Raw genomic sequence first — 18,966 nt, 5'->3', positions numbered from 1 at the left:
ATCTAAATCAGGACAACGTTTCAAGGAGAGAAATTGGCAGTGTACACCAGAGGCCTTAAAAATCTATAAAGCCTTTAATTTCAGAATCCCACTTGTAGGAATTTATGTTCAGGAAATTACCCTCTAGCACCCAGCAAAAACTGAACTTCTTTTGCAGTTGGAGGTGCATTTTTGTTTTTTGTTTTTTTCTTTCATCTTTCGTATACTTTGGATTTCATCACAGACCACAGTTCTTTCCTTGCTGTAGCCCCTAGAAAACTCAGAGCTGAATTTGTAGCCACCTTTAGCAGTTTTACAAAGCTGACCATTTCTCTGCGTGCCCTTGACCCTAGCTTGGTTTTCTCTTCCTTCCTTGTTTTCCTTTCAGTGGGATGTTTTCATCAATTTTTTATTGGATTATATCATGCACTTTTTAAGCAGCCTCAAATCCTTTTTGGAAAAAAGCTGGAGTAGATTTAAATGCACGGGATTCTATTTCTTGAGCTCCAGCTAACCACCAATACTGTACACTGAGCTTGGTGGGGAATAAGAAACCAGAAGGGTGTCCCAGTGCTGCCCTTGAGTGGGCAAGATGGGATTTACATTGGGAAATAACTACAGTAGGATGATATCTTCTGAAGAACTAAAAAGTGTTAGTCAAATAGGTGTCACTTTGTACAAGGGCTCAGAAGACTGAATTTGTCCCAGAAAGCAGAGTGGGTGCTGGGCTTCACTTGGCCACTCTGCTCAGTCAGGCAGCCTCTCTATATGGAGGCATCTTCTTTCCAAACACATGTCCTCAGTGAAGCACAGCCTTTTCCTCTCTGAGGAAGGGAGTTGCCCTTTCTTGGGGGTGGAGGCCAGTGAGGTGCAGGTCATATTCTAGTGGTTGATGCTAAGGCCCTGAGGTCACCTGAAAGTAATAAATTACCAAAGGACAGTCTATATCATGCAGAGCCAGTTTGAGGGTGGGGGTTTCTACCCTCCCTGTGCTCTGTGAGATGCTTCTTGGGGCCCTTGTTGGCGGGGTAGGCACAGAATAGCAATCTCCTAAGGAGAAATCACAAACCCTGTAAGATTCCGCACAAGTTCTGGGCACACAGCTGAGGCTAGAAGGTACCCTTCTGTCAGACATTGGCAGGGCACGAAAAAATTAAATTGATCGTGGGACTTCCCTGGCGGGCGGTCCAGTGGTTAAGACTCCGCACTTGCACTTTAGGCGGTGTGGGTTCGATCCCTGGTTGGGGAACTTAAGATCCCGCATGCTGCATGGTGTGGCCAAAAAAACAAAAAAGGAAAAAAAATTAAACTGATTGTTTTCTGTCTGCCTTCAGAGAGCAGAGAAGGGAACTCTCCTTGTGGATTCTCCAGCTATCGACATGTAAATATTACAGCAGTAGGAGCCCTGGTTGCTAGGTGTGGCCCAGACAGCCAGGATGCGGGTGACCACAAATGAGCAGGAAGAGAATGGAGAGTTTTCAGAGGTGCATCCATTTGGCTCAGTCTCTTAAGGCCTGGCAGTGTGAGGATGAGTACATATGTGGTTCCCAGACTTCAAGGAGCCCTCAGCTGAGAGTCAGAAAGCTGATCTGGAGAGGCCCTGTGCCCAGGCAAGCAGCGGCCGGGCAGCCACACAAAAGAACCCAGCTCTGGCCGGCAAGTGTCCTCTGCAGCCCAGCCCTGCACCTGGCCCGTCCCGCTGCTCCTTGTCTGCTGGCTCCACGGTGTACACTCCCTGCCATCTGTACTAGTCCCTCCTCAGCTTGGACCAGCCTGCTTTCCCAGCTCTCTACCTCCTGCTGCCTCACTCTTGGGTCCTCTCCCTGGCACAGTGTTTTCTGCCAACTGCTCACTTGATCACTGACCCCTTTGGCTAAGCCTTAGGAGTCATTCCTGCAAGCAGCCTGTCAGACATTGCCGGCTGACCCTGATCTGTCTGTCCGCCTCTGGCCCTGTGAAGCCAGAGATGCACTAAAGCACGGTGAATCGAGAGTGTGGAAGAGCCACACAGGATCCTTTTCAAGGCAGCATTTAATGAAGGGCAGACAGTGGAATAGTCTGAATTCACGCGAGACTCCGGCTTGGAGCTCTTGAGCCCAGAAGGCTTCCTGGAGGAGGTGACTCTAGAGCAGGGCCTTACAGAATGGATGGGATTTAGGTAGAGGGTTTGAGACATTCCAGGGCAAAGGCCAGAGTAGGATGTCCATGGTGTACTGTAGGGCAGACTGGGTAATAAGGCTGGTGATGCCACATCACAGAAGGCCTTGAGCACCAGGCTGTGGTCCTTGAACTTGGCGCTTTGGGCTTTAGAGCTTTTTGAAAAATTTGATTAAGGGGGGATCAGTGCAGTAGTGACATGTAAGCTAGACTGGAAGAGAAATCCCAGAGGCATGTTACCCTCTGATACTTCTGATGGACTCACTGAGCTCCCACTGTAGCCAGACCTCAGGCTGTGGCTCACGACAGGCCTACCTGTGGGGAGAGAGAGGGAGGCTGCTCCCTTGGGCTCTAGAGCAGGTGGCCCAGGCGGCCTCTGCCTCCTTCCAGCCTCACAGGGTACTTCAGCTTCATGGCAGTTTTTGGGTTCCCCGGTGCATTAGTTGTTAGTAAGTTCTTTGGCAGCATTTCCATTGATCTTACCAGTCAGCATCCCACTGCGTTTGACTACCAAAATATAAGGTAGAGAAAATCCACAGCCTGTTCAAGGGGGCGGGGTTCCGAGGTCCCGGGGCCATCACTTTCCTCCCTGTCGGCATCTCCCATGGCCCAGATTCCTCCCCTGGGTGAGTGTCTCCTCAGCAGACCCGCTTTAGTGGGCGTATGGCTGGCTCTCCTGAATTCCCTCAGTCTCCCTCCTCTCCACCATGCAGCATGTTTTACAGCATCAGGTCTGTAACTCAGAATGTCTGTGTGTCTCTCCATCCCCTTTCTTTTTTCTTGCTCAAATAGAGCTCCCATGTCCTCTCCAGGTGCACTGCCCTCCCAGCACCTCCACATGTTCACCAACCTGGAAGCTCTCTGAACCCCATCATTTTGGGGCCTTTATGGAGGTTTCACTATGTAGGCATGAGTGGTTAAATCATTGGCCATTGGTGATTAACTCAACCTCCAGCCCTTCTCCCTTCCCCAGCTCTTGAGGTCAAGGGCGTGGAGCTGAATGTTCCAACCTTCTAACCACGTCTCTCTGGTGACCTAGACCCGTCATCTCACAAGCATCCAAAAAGACACTCACTCTTACCACTTCCATTCCAACAGTCTTGGAAGCTCTTGTGTCAGGATCTGGGACTAAGACCAAATATGATAACAAAAGATGTTCCTATCACCCCAATCATTCAGGAAATTATAGGGGTTTTAGGAGCTCTGTGCCAGGAGCTGGAGATGAAGGCCAAATATATACGCCTCATTATGTTACAGTATCACAATGTGCACGTACATACACTCCATACATATGCAGAGTCAGTGGAGGGTTCCAGCGACTGTCTGGTCTTCTGCAAATCCCGCAGCGCTCTATCTGGGAGAGCTCTTGCTCCCTGCTTGACTCTGTGTCCCGGTTTCTCACCCCACTTTCTGTCTCCTCCTGAATGTTTTGATGAGGGTGCTTTCACAGAGCAGTATGAGGTACCTTCCCCTGCCCGCACCCAAGCTGAGCCACCTCCACCTGGCCTGTCTTTGGGCCTTATAGCGCGCAAATGACTTCATCAGACCATATTGAGGCCCATGAGGGCAGAGCCGCTCTGTGTCACCTGGACAGGCTTGGGTGAAAATGGGCAGTGCAGAAGAACCTGGAATCCTCTGAGCATCTTGGGAGCTGGGCTCAGAGCGCCCCCGGATTCTGAGTATCTTCCAGCATCCCGAGGAGGCCTCGCATAAGATGCTGCCCCTTCGTTCAGGTGTCCATCCAGATGGTGGTGGGAGAGTCTGGGTCTTGAGGCTGTGCCCTCCAGTCACCCCTTTCAGAGATGGCAGGACCTGCTGCAGGCCCTGAGGAGGCATCTGCTCCCAGGCTGGTTGCTGGTCCCTCGGGTGCTCTGGCCTGAGCCCGGGCCGTGTTAGCTAGCAGTCTTCATGGGGCCGCTTGAGTTCACCAAAGCCTGGCATGTGGCCTCCATCCACTTCCTTTGCCTTGGGGAGTAGCTGGGTTGGCCTCCCTCCTCCCAGCACTTTGTGCAGACTGGGGAATTCGTAGCCCTATAAGCTGCTGACAAATGCCTTTCTAAGGAAAGGGTTTAGACGCACTTGGCAAAAGGCAGATCCATTAGCAATTCTGTAATGCTGGCTGTTGGAGGATACCATGTTCTGCGCAGGGAGGCTCCGAGCCCCTTCTCTCCTGGGTTAGAGGCCCTCACTGGCTTTGTTCCTCTCCTCCCCACCCCCGCCCCCGCCTCTGGGGCCAGCGACAGGGCCCAGGGTGGACGGAGGCCCTGCCACCAGGAGAGCAGCAGGGAAGACCGGGAGGCAGTTGTGTGAGGCCCGTCTCTCTCCCAGGATCTATTTATCTTCTGTTTCTCTGTTGCCCTCTTATTCCTTAGCCTTATCCTCTGGCTTTTTCTTCTCCTTTTCCCCTTTCCCTGCCTTTCTCATCCATTTCCCGCCCTTCTCCTCTCTCTTTCCCTTCCTTTGCCCTCTTCCCTGCCCCTTTCACAAAATGGACTTGAGGCAGAGTGTCTTTATTTTCTATAGAAACGAAACATTCAGCCATTGTGCTTTTCAATGAGTAGAGGGTGAGGGGCCCACGCTGGTGTTTTTTGTAGGCAAATCTCAGTATTGAAAGGGCTGGCGCAGGCTCTGTGGAGCTGGCCCCCTGGGCCTGGGGAGGGCGGCTGGGGGCTGTCTTGGGGCCTACAGAGCAGCCTCAGTGCTCTTCTCTGCTCGTCTTGTTTCATTCTGAAAACATAAAAAAAGGAAAAACAGGAAAGGACAAAGAATAATGTAACAAACACCCATGTGGCCACCACCTAGAACTGACATCTTTGCCTGAGGTATTTATCAACGAATGGGAGCATTAAACACAGACCAAGTGGGGTTCCCTTTACTCCTCGGTGGAGCCTTGCCCCTTCTTTCTCCCCAGTGGGGGAGGGCGGTGACACTGTCATCCATTCATTGTGAATATCCCTCATCTGTCTTCAGATGTTCACTGCGTCCTGAATCCATGAGTAATGTATAGTCGTGCTGGGTGTGTTTTTAGAAGTGTACTTAAGTGCTGACATGCTGTAATATCATAATGCAGCTTGCCTTGCTCACTAAACATTATGTTTTTGAGATTTATCCCTGTTGATATTTACATCTGGTTTATTTCAGTGCCGTGAAGTGCTTTGTTGTACCACAGCCTGTTTATCAGTTCCACTGTTAGTGGATACTTGGTCATTTCTGGCTTTTCTGTATTACAAGAACGCTGCCATTTTAAATGTCTTCTTTGGGACTTCCTGGCGGTCCAGTGGTTAAGACTCTGAGCTTCCACTGCAGGGGGCTCGGGTTCAATCCCTGGTCCGGGAACTAAGATTGCCGCATGCCACGTGGCATGGTCAAAAAAGAAAAGTCTTCTTTGTGCCTCCTGACGCGGGCCTTCTGGCCGAGTTCAAGTGGGCCCAGACTCATCCCTTTGACTTCCTTTGGGTTTCTCTGAGCTTCACCACTCAAACCAGCTGCCTTCTTCCTTTCCTTAACTCTCCCAGTAGGGGAAGGTTTGAGGGAGAAGGAGGGGGAGGAAAAGAGGGATGTGATGAACTGGGGTTGATGTTGCCAAGGCGTGGTCTGTATTTGTCATCCCACCCCTGCTGCCCTACGGTTCCTGTTTGATTTTTATTTAATGTTAGTGCATTCATCATAATATCATTTAACAAAACTCAAATATGTATCTATTTCACCCACATTCCTGCCTTCCTAGCACAACTGTTTTCACTTTTCTGAGTCCTTTTGGTCTCTGTCTTCAAGCATATTTCTACATAGTTGTAATTGTACACATAGCACTGTGTATTCTGCATTTTCAACTCATCCATGTATTACAAACATTTCCATACTGCTACAGTGTTCATGATGACCATTTATTTCCGTGATCACGTAACCACTTGCCCTGCCACGTGCCCTAACCCACTCTTCCTGTCTTGGGGTCTGCTTTTCCTCCCCTTTCTCTTCCCCACTGCCAGCAATCTTTGCGATCACACTGCCATCTAGAAGCAGAGAAACAAAGTTGGGTTACGGCCCTGACCAGGTCCTCTCGCACCCCCAGGTGCTGCCCCAGACCCACCACCTCCTTTGAAACTCCCTCTTTCCTTGGTGATAGGAAAGCAACCAAACGCAACTGTGGGACAGTCTCCATGCACGTGGCTTTTTTTTTTTTTTTTCGGCCGCGTTGGGTCTTCGTTGCTGTGCGTGGGCTTTCTCTAGTTGTGGCGAGCAGGGGCTACTCTGTGCGCGGGCTTCTCATTGCGGTGGCTTCTCTTGTTGCGGAGCACGGGCTCTAGGCGTGCGGGCTTCAGTAGTTGTGGTGCATGGGCTCAGTAGTTGTGGCTCGTGGGCTCTAGAGCGCAGGCTCAGTAGTTGTGACGCACGGGCTTAGTTGCTCCGCGGCATGTGGGATCTTCCCGGACCAGGGCTCGAACCCGTGTCCCCTTCATTGGCAGGTGGATACTTAACCACTGCGCCACCAGGGAAGCCCGGCACGTGGCTTTGAGATGGTTTTAAATACTCACAAATCGGCTCCTCCCAGGAGGAAACAGTGTGGCGCCGGCTTCTTAGGCCTTGTTCCTTCTTCTCTAGGTTTTCGGGGAGATGCTGAAGGGGATTCTGAGGCACTGCTGTGGTCCACCCAAGCTCCCCTGGGCGGGGGCCTGGGGCTGAAGCCCTCTCTAGGAGCACAGAGTGTGTGTTCTTCTCGCAGAGGTTAAGCTTGGGGTGGTGCAACCGAGAGAGCACCAACCGCACACGTGGCAGCATTATACCATCCCCGGAACCCTCCCTGTGGTGTTGACGTCGCCTCGGTGTTCTGTTTCTTTAGCGAACTCCCTCCAGCCAGCGTGGAGGTTTCTGTTTATCTCACGAGAGCAAGGCACCAGTCTTCTGTCCCTTCTCGCGAGCCAAATGATCAACTTAGGGATGATTAAAAAAAATAATGAAGAACTTATTTATAATAAGAGCTAATATTTACGGAGTACTTACTGTGTGCCAGATGGTCTGCTCGAAAGCATTTTCTACTTGTCATTTTACTTCCAGCCCCCAAGTAAGACAGGAAACTATCACTACCCCCATTTGACGGTATGGAAATGAGGCTCTGAGCAGTTAAGTGACTTTCCTGGGTCTTCCTTAGAATTCTTACTGTACTCTCCCTCCAGCCGTTCCAGCCATCCCAGCTGGGAAACGACAAGTTCAAGAGAAGCAGAGGCGAACTGCTCCCTTTTCATTCCCGTCAGGGAAGCGAGCCCCTTGCTGGGGTGGTAGTTATTCCGTACAAAGGCATTGATTAGAAATTTTCCATTCCCTTTAAGTTTCCCGTAAGAGGCTCTGCCCTATTTTCTCCTTAGAAGTCTCTGCTTCGGGGAACCTGCTTCAAGGGAGGGGGGAGCAGGAAAGGCCTGATGGGGCGGGGGGCAGGGGAGAAAGGGGAGAGGTGACCGTATCTCAGCCTCCTTCCCCAAAGCCTCAGAGAAGAGGGAGGTGGGTGGTGCACAGAGTGCGGATGCAGGGCCCGCCCTGCCCAGCTCCTCCTTGGGGATGAGAGTCCCCAGCCCGGGGCTGTGAGAGCTCCCGCCAGTGGCCGGCCTGGTAGAAGGAGCAGCAGCTTTTCCAGCAGGCAGACCAGGCTTCCTGTCCCACCGTGGCCACTTACTGGCCAGACGACCTTGGGCAGGCAACTTGAACATCTGCAGGAGGAGGATAATCGTACTTCCAGGAGTGAGTGAGGTCCCACGCCCTGTGCGGAGCACAGAGCAGATGCCCTGAGAGCAAGCTTCCTTTTCTCGCCCGCTGGTTCGTCTCTGGAGGAACATACACACTTAGGGCTCCGGGGCCAAGCTAACCCAAGATCCAGTGATGGGAAGGCGGCCTGGCCCGATGCTTGTTGATTCTTTTTCTCTGTCCGTGTGCCGGAAGTGGGCTTCTCTTGGTTGAAGTCTGTGGTCATTGTACCGAGTCACTTTCTGTTTACACTCCACAGGCACATGCACCTCATCATCTTGGGCTCAAAGCACCAAATACAAGGGGGACTTCGCTTTCACGTAGCTGTGGGGGAGGAGTGGGGAGACCCGGGGGCCCAGGGGAGCTGTTCCTCTGTTGACTTGGCGAGGACTCCACAGCGGCCAGCTGGGGGCCTGTGTCCCTGCCCTGCCGCCCTGGTCCCCACCAGCCATGACTGGAGAGAGGCTGCAGCCGTGGTAACAAAGAAGCCTCTTAGAGTAGTCACTTGGAGAAACCGAGGCACCAAACCAGGAAGTGAGCTTCTTTGCCTTTGGATTTTACTTCTCCTGCCTTCTCTGTCCGTCCTCTGTGCCTACTTGCCCTCCACAGACCAACTCAGCATCCCATGTCTGAGCTACAAACAGGCCTGCTGCAGTGTCTAATCATAGCAGTGGGCAGGCCCTGGTTTAGCCCAACACTTGAAATTGCCCAATTTCAGAAACTGATTAAAGAACTTGGCCAAGGCATTTTTGAGATGAGGCATGGTGCTGGGGAGGCATTTGTCTGCAGATGGCCAGACTGTCATGTTGTGGGCCCCATCCCCAGGCTCCCTTCAGGCTTCTGACTCAAGCCCAGCCCGATCCGGGTTGGGGACACACCTGATGTGAGCCCCAGGCCTCTGGGGGATGACATGCCGTTGTGAGGATGAGGCTGGAAATGCCCCGAGTCTCTTGTACTCTGACACACAACTCAGGAGACCCAGACAACTCAGGAGGCCCCAACAGCTCTGGGCGCATCCTGAAAGCCCGAGTGTGCTGGCTGCAGCCACGTGCGTTTGTATGTGCTGTGCGTCGTGGGAAAGGCAGTCCCCAGAGTCTGTTTCTCTCTGGACCTGTTCCCCAACATGCCAAGCCACTCCTTCTAATAGGTGTGAACATAATAGACTCGTTTTTCCTTTTTCAGACAGGCTCACGACACTGCATGCCCGCTGCCCCAGCCACCATGCAGGTCATAACACCAGGGCTGTACTTCTGGTACCTCAGCATCGCCCCCCGTGGTGAAGTAAAATGTCAGTGGAGCAAATTACCGACTGAATGCTGTGGAATCTATAAATATTAAATTGCTCTGGCTTTCCCTGGCCCATATAAAATTAAAGCTCCGGTCAGCTCCAGAGGGGAGGCAGCTGGTTGGTGCAAGGGGGGAGGGGACCAGCTGCCAGTGGAGAGACAAGTGTCCCCAAAGGGCAGGGCCGAGTCTGCCTCTGTGGGTGGTGGCTGGAGGAGAAGCAGCGGGGAATGGGGTACAAAGAACAGGGAGGTGGAAAACCCACATGCGACTGTAACCCGGGAGGGATCTCCTCTGATTTTCCACTGGAGGCTTTATGGTTAGAGGCGGGCTGTGGTTTGCGGGGCGCTTTGTGTTGCGTTTCTTACCCCAGCCCAGGATTCTAACATGAGGGCGACAGCACTGCCGTCAGCATGTTCCCTCCAGGGACTGCCTCCCTCAGAGCGAATGCTGGAACCTCCCCAAGCAGCAGGGCTGGAGATGGCGGCCAGCTGTCCTCCTCCTGTCCTGCCCCTGGCAGCCCCTGTCCCAGGCTCCTCCCCGCCACAGGCCCCCAGTGCTTGCACGGGTGGGGCCCTCCTGCCCTTGACCTGTGCTGGTCTGCACTGCAGGGGAGTGGGTGTTCGCACCACCTCAGGAGGTTTAGACTCCCTGCAGGTATGGGAGCAGCTCCTGCTTCTTGGGGATCTCTCTAGGACTTCTCTGCTTCTGTGTGCCAAGCCCCCGTGCTGAGTTCTGAAACGCACAGCCTTGTTGATCTTTACGTGGCGGTAGGTTAAGGTGGGAGCTTCAGCGCATTCACCAGGAGGCGGGGGGCGGGGGAGTGACTTGCTTATTAGGCTCCCGTGGAGATGTTACCTGCCAACCCAGGGGGCTCCCTGGCTCTTCAGAGGCTGAGCCCAGCTTCCATCCCAGGGCTCTCTGGCTGAATTGTGTCCTAGGGGGCCGTCCCGTGGACTGTGGGTCTGTGGCCAATCTTGCGCCCTCTCTTGCAGGCATCCCCACCCTCATTGTGCTGGACCCACAGGGGGAGGTGATCACGCGGCAGGGGCGGGTGGAGGTGCTGAACGATGAGGACTGCAGGGGCTTCCCGTGGCACCCCAAGCCCGTGCTGGAGCTCTCCGACTCCAACGCCGTGCAGCTCAACGAGGGCCCCTGCCTCGTCCTTTTTGTAGGTATGAAGCTCAGCGGGAGCCCCAGGGTGGGACGGGATGGGCAGAGCTCACTGGGTGGGGGTCTGGGAAGTCTGTCCCCACACCTTCTTTCTGTCACCAGCAACGCAGGGCCTGGGCCTTTGTCTCCGCGGCTGCCGTGCTCCTGACCCCAGTGATTTACTCGTGGTTCTCCCCTGTGGGGGGTGGTGTTCTGGGAGCTGCTGCTGTGCTTTCCTTCCTAGCTGCTCCCGGCTGCCAGCTGGGAGGAAGAGGTCAGCCCGGGAGGAAGCCCTCGGCCCCGTGATGAACAGACCCATTGTTGGGGGCCGGGCTGCAGCACAGCAGCTGTGGGGGGCTGGGCCCCTTAGGCCAAGGCTCGTCCCCAGCTGCTGCTGCCGCTCACCTGTGCTCTGAGGAGCTGCCCCAGGGTGGCTGGAGCAGGGCCCGGCCTCGGGCGGCATCTCCGGGGCTGAGAGCCCCTCAGTCTCCCTGCCTCTCCCACTCTGACTTTCAGTGGGTGACAGCAGGAGGACACAGAACACCCACTCCGGGCTCCCTGCAGGCCCATAGGGTGACCCTGGTTCCTTCTGCAAACGGAGCAACTGCTGGCCAAGGTCCGCCTTGCCCTCTGCCTTGGGACTCGTTGCTTGGTTCCAACTTAAAGTAAATATGGGTACCGGAATCATGGCTGAGCTGCTGCCATACGCACCACGGTGAGGGGGCTGGAGAAGGCAGGCAGCATCCGACCCCCATTCTCTGGGAGTCTGGTTTGGGGGCCCCCAGGCGGGAGCCAACATGCGGACTTGAGGGAATCCTGAAGCAAACTGACTTGCAGGCTGGCCCTGCGCTTGGAGGGCAGAGGCCCTGGGAGGGGCTGGCCTTGGGGGACCATTCACCTTGGGGCTTTCCTGGGCAGGCTCACACGCCCACATCCTGGGGCCTGGGAAGCAATTCTGAACTGAGGGACCGTAGGGAACCTCACTGGCCATTTGCAGATGTGAAAATAGGGTCCCAGGGAGGCAAAGCGAGTTCCCAGCATCACAGAGCTAATTAACTGTGGATCTAGAGTGTGGGGGGCCGAGCCTGCGCACTGGGCTTCCCGGGCGGTGTGGCACTTCCGGGTGAAGGTCCTGTGCGGGCACCTGTTTCCACCTACCCCCGGTCTGCGCTTGCTCTGGGTTTCAGGGTTCAGCAGGAGTGAGCTGCTCCCATGCTGCTGTTTCACTGGAGGCAAGAGATGCCCAGAGGAGGCTCTGGGAACCCGGCTGGGGGTTCTCCCCTGCAGTCAGCCTGTCCCTTCCCAGCCAAGTCCCGCTGCCAGCTGTGAAGTTGCCAGTGCCCTGGTGCCTCCCAGCCGCCACCAAAGCTGCTGATCAGACCATAGTCCTGACCCACCACCACCAGTTCTGCCATTTCCATTAGGAAGTCAGAGATCCGCGGTCACGGCATCTCATTCTGTGACTGTGAGGAAAACCTGCCGGGACCTCAGGTCCTGGCTTAGGGGAGGCTTAGCTTCCAAGGCGGGTTTGTGAAGAGCTCAGTGAACAGGACTGCATTTGCCTGGGCATTAGCGCTACTTGGTTCTTCCTGGGGGCATGGTTCAGGACAGCCTGTGTGTGAGAGCAGTGAGCAAGCTGGCCTATGCCTGGGGACACACGCTCCTGCACCCAGGAGGCGAGGCTGGTGTCCCAGGGGAGGCTTCTCTTCCCTTCAGGGGCTGCTCAGATGGGCAAGTCAGGCCCTGGACCCAGGCACCACTCCATCTTGATTGACAAGCCAGTGCGTCTTTGTGTCTTTCTCTCTCCTGTCACAGATTCTGAGGATGACGGGGAGTCTGAGGCGGCCAAGCAGCTGATCCAGCCCATAGCTGAGAAGATCATCGCCAAGTACAAAGCCAAAGAGGAGGAGGCACCGCTTCTGTTCTTTGTGGCGGGGGAGGTGAGTGCTGCTGTGGCCTGGCCCCGGGGCTGGCTCAGCCGGCCCGCTTTTAGAACACCGGTGATAACAGCCCTTGGGGATGTCTGAAGGGGGTCTGGGGTGACCGTGCTTACAGAAGGCTCCACAAACAAATGTAGCATAAAAAGATGTCAAGGAAAACCAATTCTGGCCCCTGCCGCCTCCTTCTTGCCACCTCTCACACACAGCAGCCTCAGGGCCGCAGGAGGCCCTCCCATGACAGAGCCCCCCCACCCCCCCACCCCTTGCACCCAGGCTACGCCCACCCGGGCTGCTGGGGAGCCACAAAGATCGCGATCAACACTTACTTCCTCTGGGCTGGGTCCAAACCAAGCTCTTGATGCTTTACAGAGTGTCTTCTTGGTTAGTCCCCTCCCCTGGCCCGCAAGGGGGCCTTTTGCCATCGTGGGATGCCGGCGGGGATCCGACCACCACTCCGACCTGCAATTACCCCTCCAGCCCGGGGAGAGTGCTGACGTTCCTGGCATTCCTGTCTCTCCCACCCCAGGCCTGTCCCTGGAGGGCCTTCGGCTGGGCTGGACCGAGCAGAAGGCTCGCCACCGGGAGAGGGGGAGGGGGAGGGACGAAGTGCAGGCCCTTAAGCTGGGCCGCCCCCCGGGGGTCTGGGAGCCTGGGTCCCGCACACGTGGAATCTGCAAGATGGTCGCAGCCACGTCTTCCCGGTCCCCACCCCGAGCCACCCTCCGCACAGGTGCCGCTGCCTTCCCCCACCCGGGCACTGGCCTAAGCCAGTTACTGACGGATACACGTTTTGAAGCCCCCGTGCCCTCCTTGCTCCCATCTGTACCTCCAGTTGGTCCGAGCCCCTGCTCATTTCAAGCTGTGTTTGGATCCCAGGGGATGCCGCGGCGGCGCGACACCCGGAACCACCCATTCATCACCTCAGTAGCCGCCCCTGCTCCGCGGGCCCCTGGAAGGCAGCTCAAGTCACCCTGCCCAGCCGTGGGGTGGAGGGAACAAAGCAGGTTCACAGGGCTCTGCCTTGGGGGTCCCCAGCCCGCTCCACACAAAGCACAAATGGAAGCCGCTCTGAATGTATTAAACTCTAACCCCTTTCGAACGGCTCGGAGAAAAAAGATGGGCGCAGAGGAGAAAGGGCGGAGCCAGCGCGGGGGCAGGGCTGGAGGGCTCCGGTGGCCGCGTTACAAACGTGGCTGAAAAGGAGCAATGGCAGGTTTCCTATAGGCCAGGCCCGAGCGAGGTGCCTCACCTGGACCACCCACGTGCTCCTCACCTAGTGGGCAGGGAGCATCGTCCTTACCGTCCCACGGATGAGGAGGGTGAGGCTCAGAGAGGGTGAGACGGCTCCGAGCCCCGCCTGGGCGGGCTGTGCGTGTGGGCTGGCTCTCATGCTCGCGGAGCCCCACGTGAGCCATTATTGAATCCGTTTCACATGTTTTAGGAGACCTGGGCTCCGAGAAGTTTCTGCCAAAGTCCTGCATTAAGTGGGTGGCAGAGAGGAGTGAACGTGAAATGAGGAGTGACTCCAGAAGCAGTGCTCCCCCTCCCTCTGTCCGTGTGGGTCTGGCAGACGGGCCGCCCAGCCTGGACCAGGAGGTTGGGCAGAGACCCGGGGGCATCCGCTGCTCCAGCTCTCCCACCCACCACCAGGCCTTCTTCTGCTCTGCACCTGGGCTCCTGGCCTTGGCAGCTCTCTTGGTCTGACCTCGGAAGCAAGGCAGCTAGGAAGGAGCACAGGGCGCAGGAACATCAGGCACCAACTGGGGGCCTCTGAGCCCTGGACTTAGGCCCTTCACGATCCCCCAGGGCTGAGCAGGCCGTGGCTTTGTCTTGATCCTGTCCTCTCCTGCAGGCAGAAGTTGCCCCTTCTGAAGCCTTAACAGACGTTAAAATTCATCTCCCCGTGTTTGCTCCAGGGAAAGTGAAGGGGTTGGGGGGCAGCGGGCTCTGGCTTGGCCTCCTAACGGGAATTGGATGTATAGTATTTGTCCAGGTGTCTCCCCTGTGTTTATCGGGAAGATTGTTTATTAACCCAGATGGAGGTCCTGAGTTGGGTGAATGCTGCCAGAGATGCTGAATCACCCGGCATTGCTGGGAAGTGCGTGCTCTTTATAGGGTGGGGGAAAGAAAGACAATAACTAACCATCTTTCCTAAAGAACTGCCCTTTCAGAAAGAAATGTTTCTTGCCTCAGAGCCCGGTGAGCCTCTTGCTCACCCGCATTTAAGGCCAGGAATACCCTGAGTCCTTTTTCCGCAGGGCGACTCAGGGCTTTTCATTCAGTGGAGAATTTTGCACATTTTATGGTAAGACAACCTGGGGATGGGTATAGACAGCCCATTTCCTGTATCAGCAGCGTGAAAGGTAATCTCAGGTGGTTGCTCCCTTACAAATCTTTCTCCTTGTCTTTGGATTTCTCTTTGCCTTTATACTTTAAAGCTACATCTGATACTAGGGAAATTCCTCAGGGCAGTCACTGGGAACATATGATAAATACAGCGACCCGTGTAAACTTCAGTAGCACTTCAGGGGCCCCGGCTTCTGAACTGGCGGTGTAACTCCTGCCCCTGCTGCAGCTGTGGGGCTGGGGGCAGTGGGCTGTTTTCTTAAAAACATTCTGAAGTTGAAGTCCAGATTGGCCTGGGCCCACAGTGGGGCTGCAGGTAATTGAGGGTTGGTTGCAAAAGTAAGTAATCAAAGGACATCCCATTTTCACAAGTTAAAGCTGCTTTCATGCTAATAAGAAAAGATGGCTTGCCTGGGGTTTGGGGTGATGCAGAGAGAGAATTTTATGAACCAGGCTGCCCCTCCCCCTGGCAGGGCAGGGTACCCTGCTCCCCGTTCTGAGAGCCCATCTTTCCTGGAGGCCGGCCTCGCTCCAGGATGATGTGGTGGCTCCATCCCTAGGCCATCTGGGGAGTCCAGGCCCAGGGGACTCTCTACCCTCTTTCTTGGAAACTTACTGGTTTTTTTTCCCTCCGGTGACTTCCAGGATGACATGACCGACTCCCTGCGAGATTACACCAACCTGCCCGAGGCTGCCCCTTTGCTCACCATTCTGGACATGTCAGCCCGGGCCAAGTACGTGATGGACGTGGAGGAGATCACCCCTGCCATTGTGGAGGCCTTTGTGAATGACTTCCTAGCAGAAAAGCTCAAACCAGAGCCCATCTAGTCGGGCTCCGGCTTCCCCGGATGTTATTTAAAACGCATTCTTCTCCTCCCCCTCCCCTGCCCTTCCCTCCACCCTTGGACTTTTCCAGGGTGTCCCGAATCACACAACCCAAGTGTCCAACCTCTCTGTGGTGCCTTGTTTTCTGCATTAACTCCTCAGCTAGCACCCTAGGGTGCGCATCCTCTCCAGCAGCAGAAGAACCTCCGTGTTTGGAGACTCTGCTTGGGATTCGCGGGGCTGGCATAACCCGGCCCGAACTGGGACTGCAGCGTTCTCTTGGTCCCTAGCTCTTGGTGAGGTATTTGCCAGGGTGTTCTTCTGTCAAGTGGGCACCAAGGGACAGAGCATCGGTGCTCTGGCTCTGCCTTAGGTGCCGGCACGTACGTGCAGAGCCCGAGGGTTCAGAGGTGCACCCGCGGCGGGTGGAGCAGGGAGAGGGCGGCAGCCGCAGAGGCCCCGTGCAGAGCTGCTGGCGAGGACGTCCTTTCCTAAGTGACTTGGTCTGCCTTGGTCTGAGGGAAAAACACCAGCTTGTCAGCCGGTTCTTGGGCAGGGGCTCTCCAGCCCTCAAAGGAGGTTTGTGTTCTTTTCTGGTGAGGAAGAGAGTAGCTATGGTAATGATTCACGTACTAATTGCTTACTTTGATGGAGCGCCTCCCATGTGATAAGAAGGAGCTGCTCATTCCTTCCTTCTAGCTCTTTCTTCCTTGATCTTGACCTTCTCCCAGTTTCTACCGTCTCAGATGAACAGCCCCTACAATCTTGGAATGTTGTTACTAAGTTCTCCCCCTTGGACATCTTCCCAAGAAGACACGGTGGTCCTGTGTTCCCGGAGGAGCACCACTCACCAGCTCAGACCTGACTCAGCCCGGCTCTGGGCCTGGGGCCGCTGGAGCTCTGCTGAGGTGCCCTTGCCCACCCTTGGTTACCCCTGCATTCCCTTTTCTTCTCAAAGCAGAACTTAAAAGAGACAAAAAAATTACCAGAAGCCTAGCTTTTTCCTAAGAACCTACAGAAAGGGCTGTGCCCTGAGGTGGGAGTGCAGGCCAAAGACAGGTCAGCTAAGAGTAGGCCCTGGGTCCGCTCTGCCGGGCCCAGCTCAGCTCCTTGTTTGGGCTGAACTGACCACAGAAAGGAAGCTAACAGCTGTGCTCTTAGGATTTGGGATGGAAGGCTTTGCCTAGGGCCTCACAGGGTTTCAGCCTATCTCAAGTCAGAAGTCAGGGCCTTTAAAATAATCTCAGGCCTCACCCCTGGCTCCACTCACAGCCAATCAAGACCATTTATTTGGAAAACCCAGCCCCCTCCAATTAGCTGTTGACATGTTGCTCCTTGCTGAGTGGGATTGCTGATTTGTAGTTCAGAGGTACAAATTTAGTTGGTAATTAGACTGTTACTGTTACCAGCCTGAAATGCAGTCACCTAGTAAGAAATAAAACAGGCATCTCTGGACGTTATCAACCACTTGGCCATTCCTGTCCTTCATAACAAAAATCTTTTGGCTTGTGCTGTACTCCATGGGGTGGCCAGTGGCAGGGGGCGGGGGGGGGAACACACAAGATCCTCTTGACTTTCACCGGATATTTGGCAGCTATGTTTCAGAATTTTTGAGAACCAAGCCCTAACGTGGTCATCTGTCGAATCCTCTGGAAGCCGGGATTCTCGTTTGGATTAGAGCGTCAGAGGCAGATCCCCCGCTGGAGCTCTGGCCACCACCTCTCCGAGTTTGACTTGCTGTTGCAGGGGGCGGAGTCTCAGATTACAGACATCCTTGTGGACACGTGTTCATTCCCCCCCTTCACGGGAACACGTGCTCAGAAGCCTGAGAAGGCCAGTTGGAGAAACACAAGGAGCCCAGCACGGGTCCTCCTGTGAAGAATGGGGCAGTAGTTGGAGACTCTCAAACCTAGCTCCGTCCTAGGGCTAGGGGCTGCTCTGGGAGCCCTGCCAGTGTCTCCCTGGGGGGCGGGGTGTGTGGGGAAGAGGGGAGGTCACCCTCACTTGGAGGATGGTCGGGATTTCTGTCTGTGCCCTGTACCATGGTGGCCTTGGAACAAAGGTGGTCTCTCTTAGCAACTACTTAACCTTCTGGGGCAAAAGAAACAAAGTCCAGTTGAGGAGTCGTCCTCGCAAGTCACTGCAGCAGAAAAATTAGGTCATTTTTGATCCTTCTACGGTCCACACAGGGCTGACTAAACTACTTGCCACTAATGTCAACTGGACCCTTGACACCAGAATTCCCCTTCTGGAGGGGGGTGTGGAGGTTAAGATCAATGGGAAGGTTTGCCAAAAAGGTGCTTTTGGTTTATACGGTGGCAACTTTGGGGGAAAAATGCTGGGGGAGGATCACCTCACCAGTGAAAAATCCCGGTCTCTATAGTGCGAGAGATCTTAAATGTTGTTGAAGCAGACGAAGTGGGTGGCATCTTAATTCCCACTAAGCAGCTCCAAACTATCTTGTCGCTGATCGGAAGCAGGTTAAACCACCAGCTGTGACATACTCAAGGTCTTCCGCCAGCAGCAAGGGAAACCATGTCCTGCAGGTTGATGAGGCAGGATGGTGGCTGTAAAAATGCCACCCTGGGGTTCCAGATCTGTGTTCACCACAATGACTTCCAGATCCGATTCTACCCATTTTCACAACAGAGATGAGATTTTTTTTTTTTTTTTTACCTGTCCCCAACAATAAAGATCTGCTTAAGAAAAAAAGTATGTGTGTGGGGTTGGCATGTACAGCGGGCAGGTGTAAAGGCCAGAGGGCGACTGAGAATCAGCTTCTTTTCCAGAAGTGAGGGGGCTGCCTGCTACCCCCGCTCCAAGTGTGTCCTCGCAATCAATGACTCTCACTCATCCAAGCGCAGGGAGCCTGTTCTGCTTTTCTGGCATCAGCCAAGCTTCAAGTGGTAATTTTCAGCCAGACTGTGTTTTTTCCTGTTGCCTAATTAAAGCCACTGAAAAGCTGTTCTCTCCTCCTGCGGCCTTGTTCCAGGGCAGCAAACGGAATTCTGCAGTGACAGACATAGTAGAATGTGGTCCAGGAACGGAGCAGCTGGACCCAATGAGGTCATCGGAGGAGGAGAACTACACACGCGTGTGCGTGTACACGTGGAGAGGCCCGCGGGCTTGGAGTGGCAGCCCTGGGAGGGGCCCGAGCGAGTAGCTGGTCCAGCGCCTCCAGTCACGCAAGCATTCTGTTCACTGTCGCCTCCCCCTCAGCCAGGTCCCTTGCCCGCTGGGAGCAGGAGCTGAGCGCGGCGGCGGCGGCGGTGGCGGTGTGGATCGGCGAGCGGTGTGGATCGTGGGAGGTCCAGCAGTGCCCCTGCAGCTTCTCTCCGGTGCTGCGGCATGAACCGAGGACAGCCCGGAGCTCAGCATCTTCCATTTGTCCAGAAGCAGCTGTGTTCAGTGAGCACTCAAACCTAAGTCCCTCTTTGCTGACACCAACAGGGACGAGAGAGCAGGCTGCTCAAGGGAAAATGCTTTGGGGACAAACGGCTGTTGTCTATTCGCCTTATTATTATTATTATTTTTTGCGGTACGCGGGCCT

The 18,966-nt window shown here is 54.9% G+C and overlaps 1 protein-coding gene across 2 annotated transcripts in view; it reads left to right on the top strand.

The window, feature by feature from the left end:
- NXN (nucleoredoxin) overlaps positions 1–18,672 on the top strand; it is a 141,248-nt gene extending 122,576 nt beyond the window's left edge. Inside the window, exons 6-8 of one of the 2 annotated variants that reach the window (XM_022595774.3) lie at positions 10,149–10,328; positions 12,121–12,245; positions 15,237–18,671. In XM_022595774.3, coding sequence (XP_022451482.1) covers positions 10,149–10,328; positions 12,121–12,245; positions 15,237–15,419 — 488 coding nt within the window. In that variant the 3' untranslated portion in view covers positions 15,420–18,671. Of the gene's footprint in view, positions 1–10,148; positions 10,329–12,120; positions 12,246–15,236 lie in introns of both variants that reach the window. The other variant, XM_022595775.3, reaches the window with a different exon arrangement.
- Positions 18,673–18,966: the final 294 nt, after the last annotated feature.

Source organism: Delphinapterus leucas, chromosome 19, assembly GCF_059928025.1.
Source record: "Delphinapterus leucas isolate spDelLeu-1000000601 "Yukka" chromosome 19, BTC_Dleu_Yukka2, whole genome shotgun sequence".
NCBI lineage: Eukaryota > Metazoa > Chordata > Mammalia > Artiodactyla > Monodontidae > Delphinapterus > Delphinapterus leucas.
The sequence above is the reverse complement of the archived record's forward strand: the minus strand, read 5'-3'. Positions and strand labels throughout refer to the sequence as shown.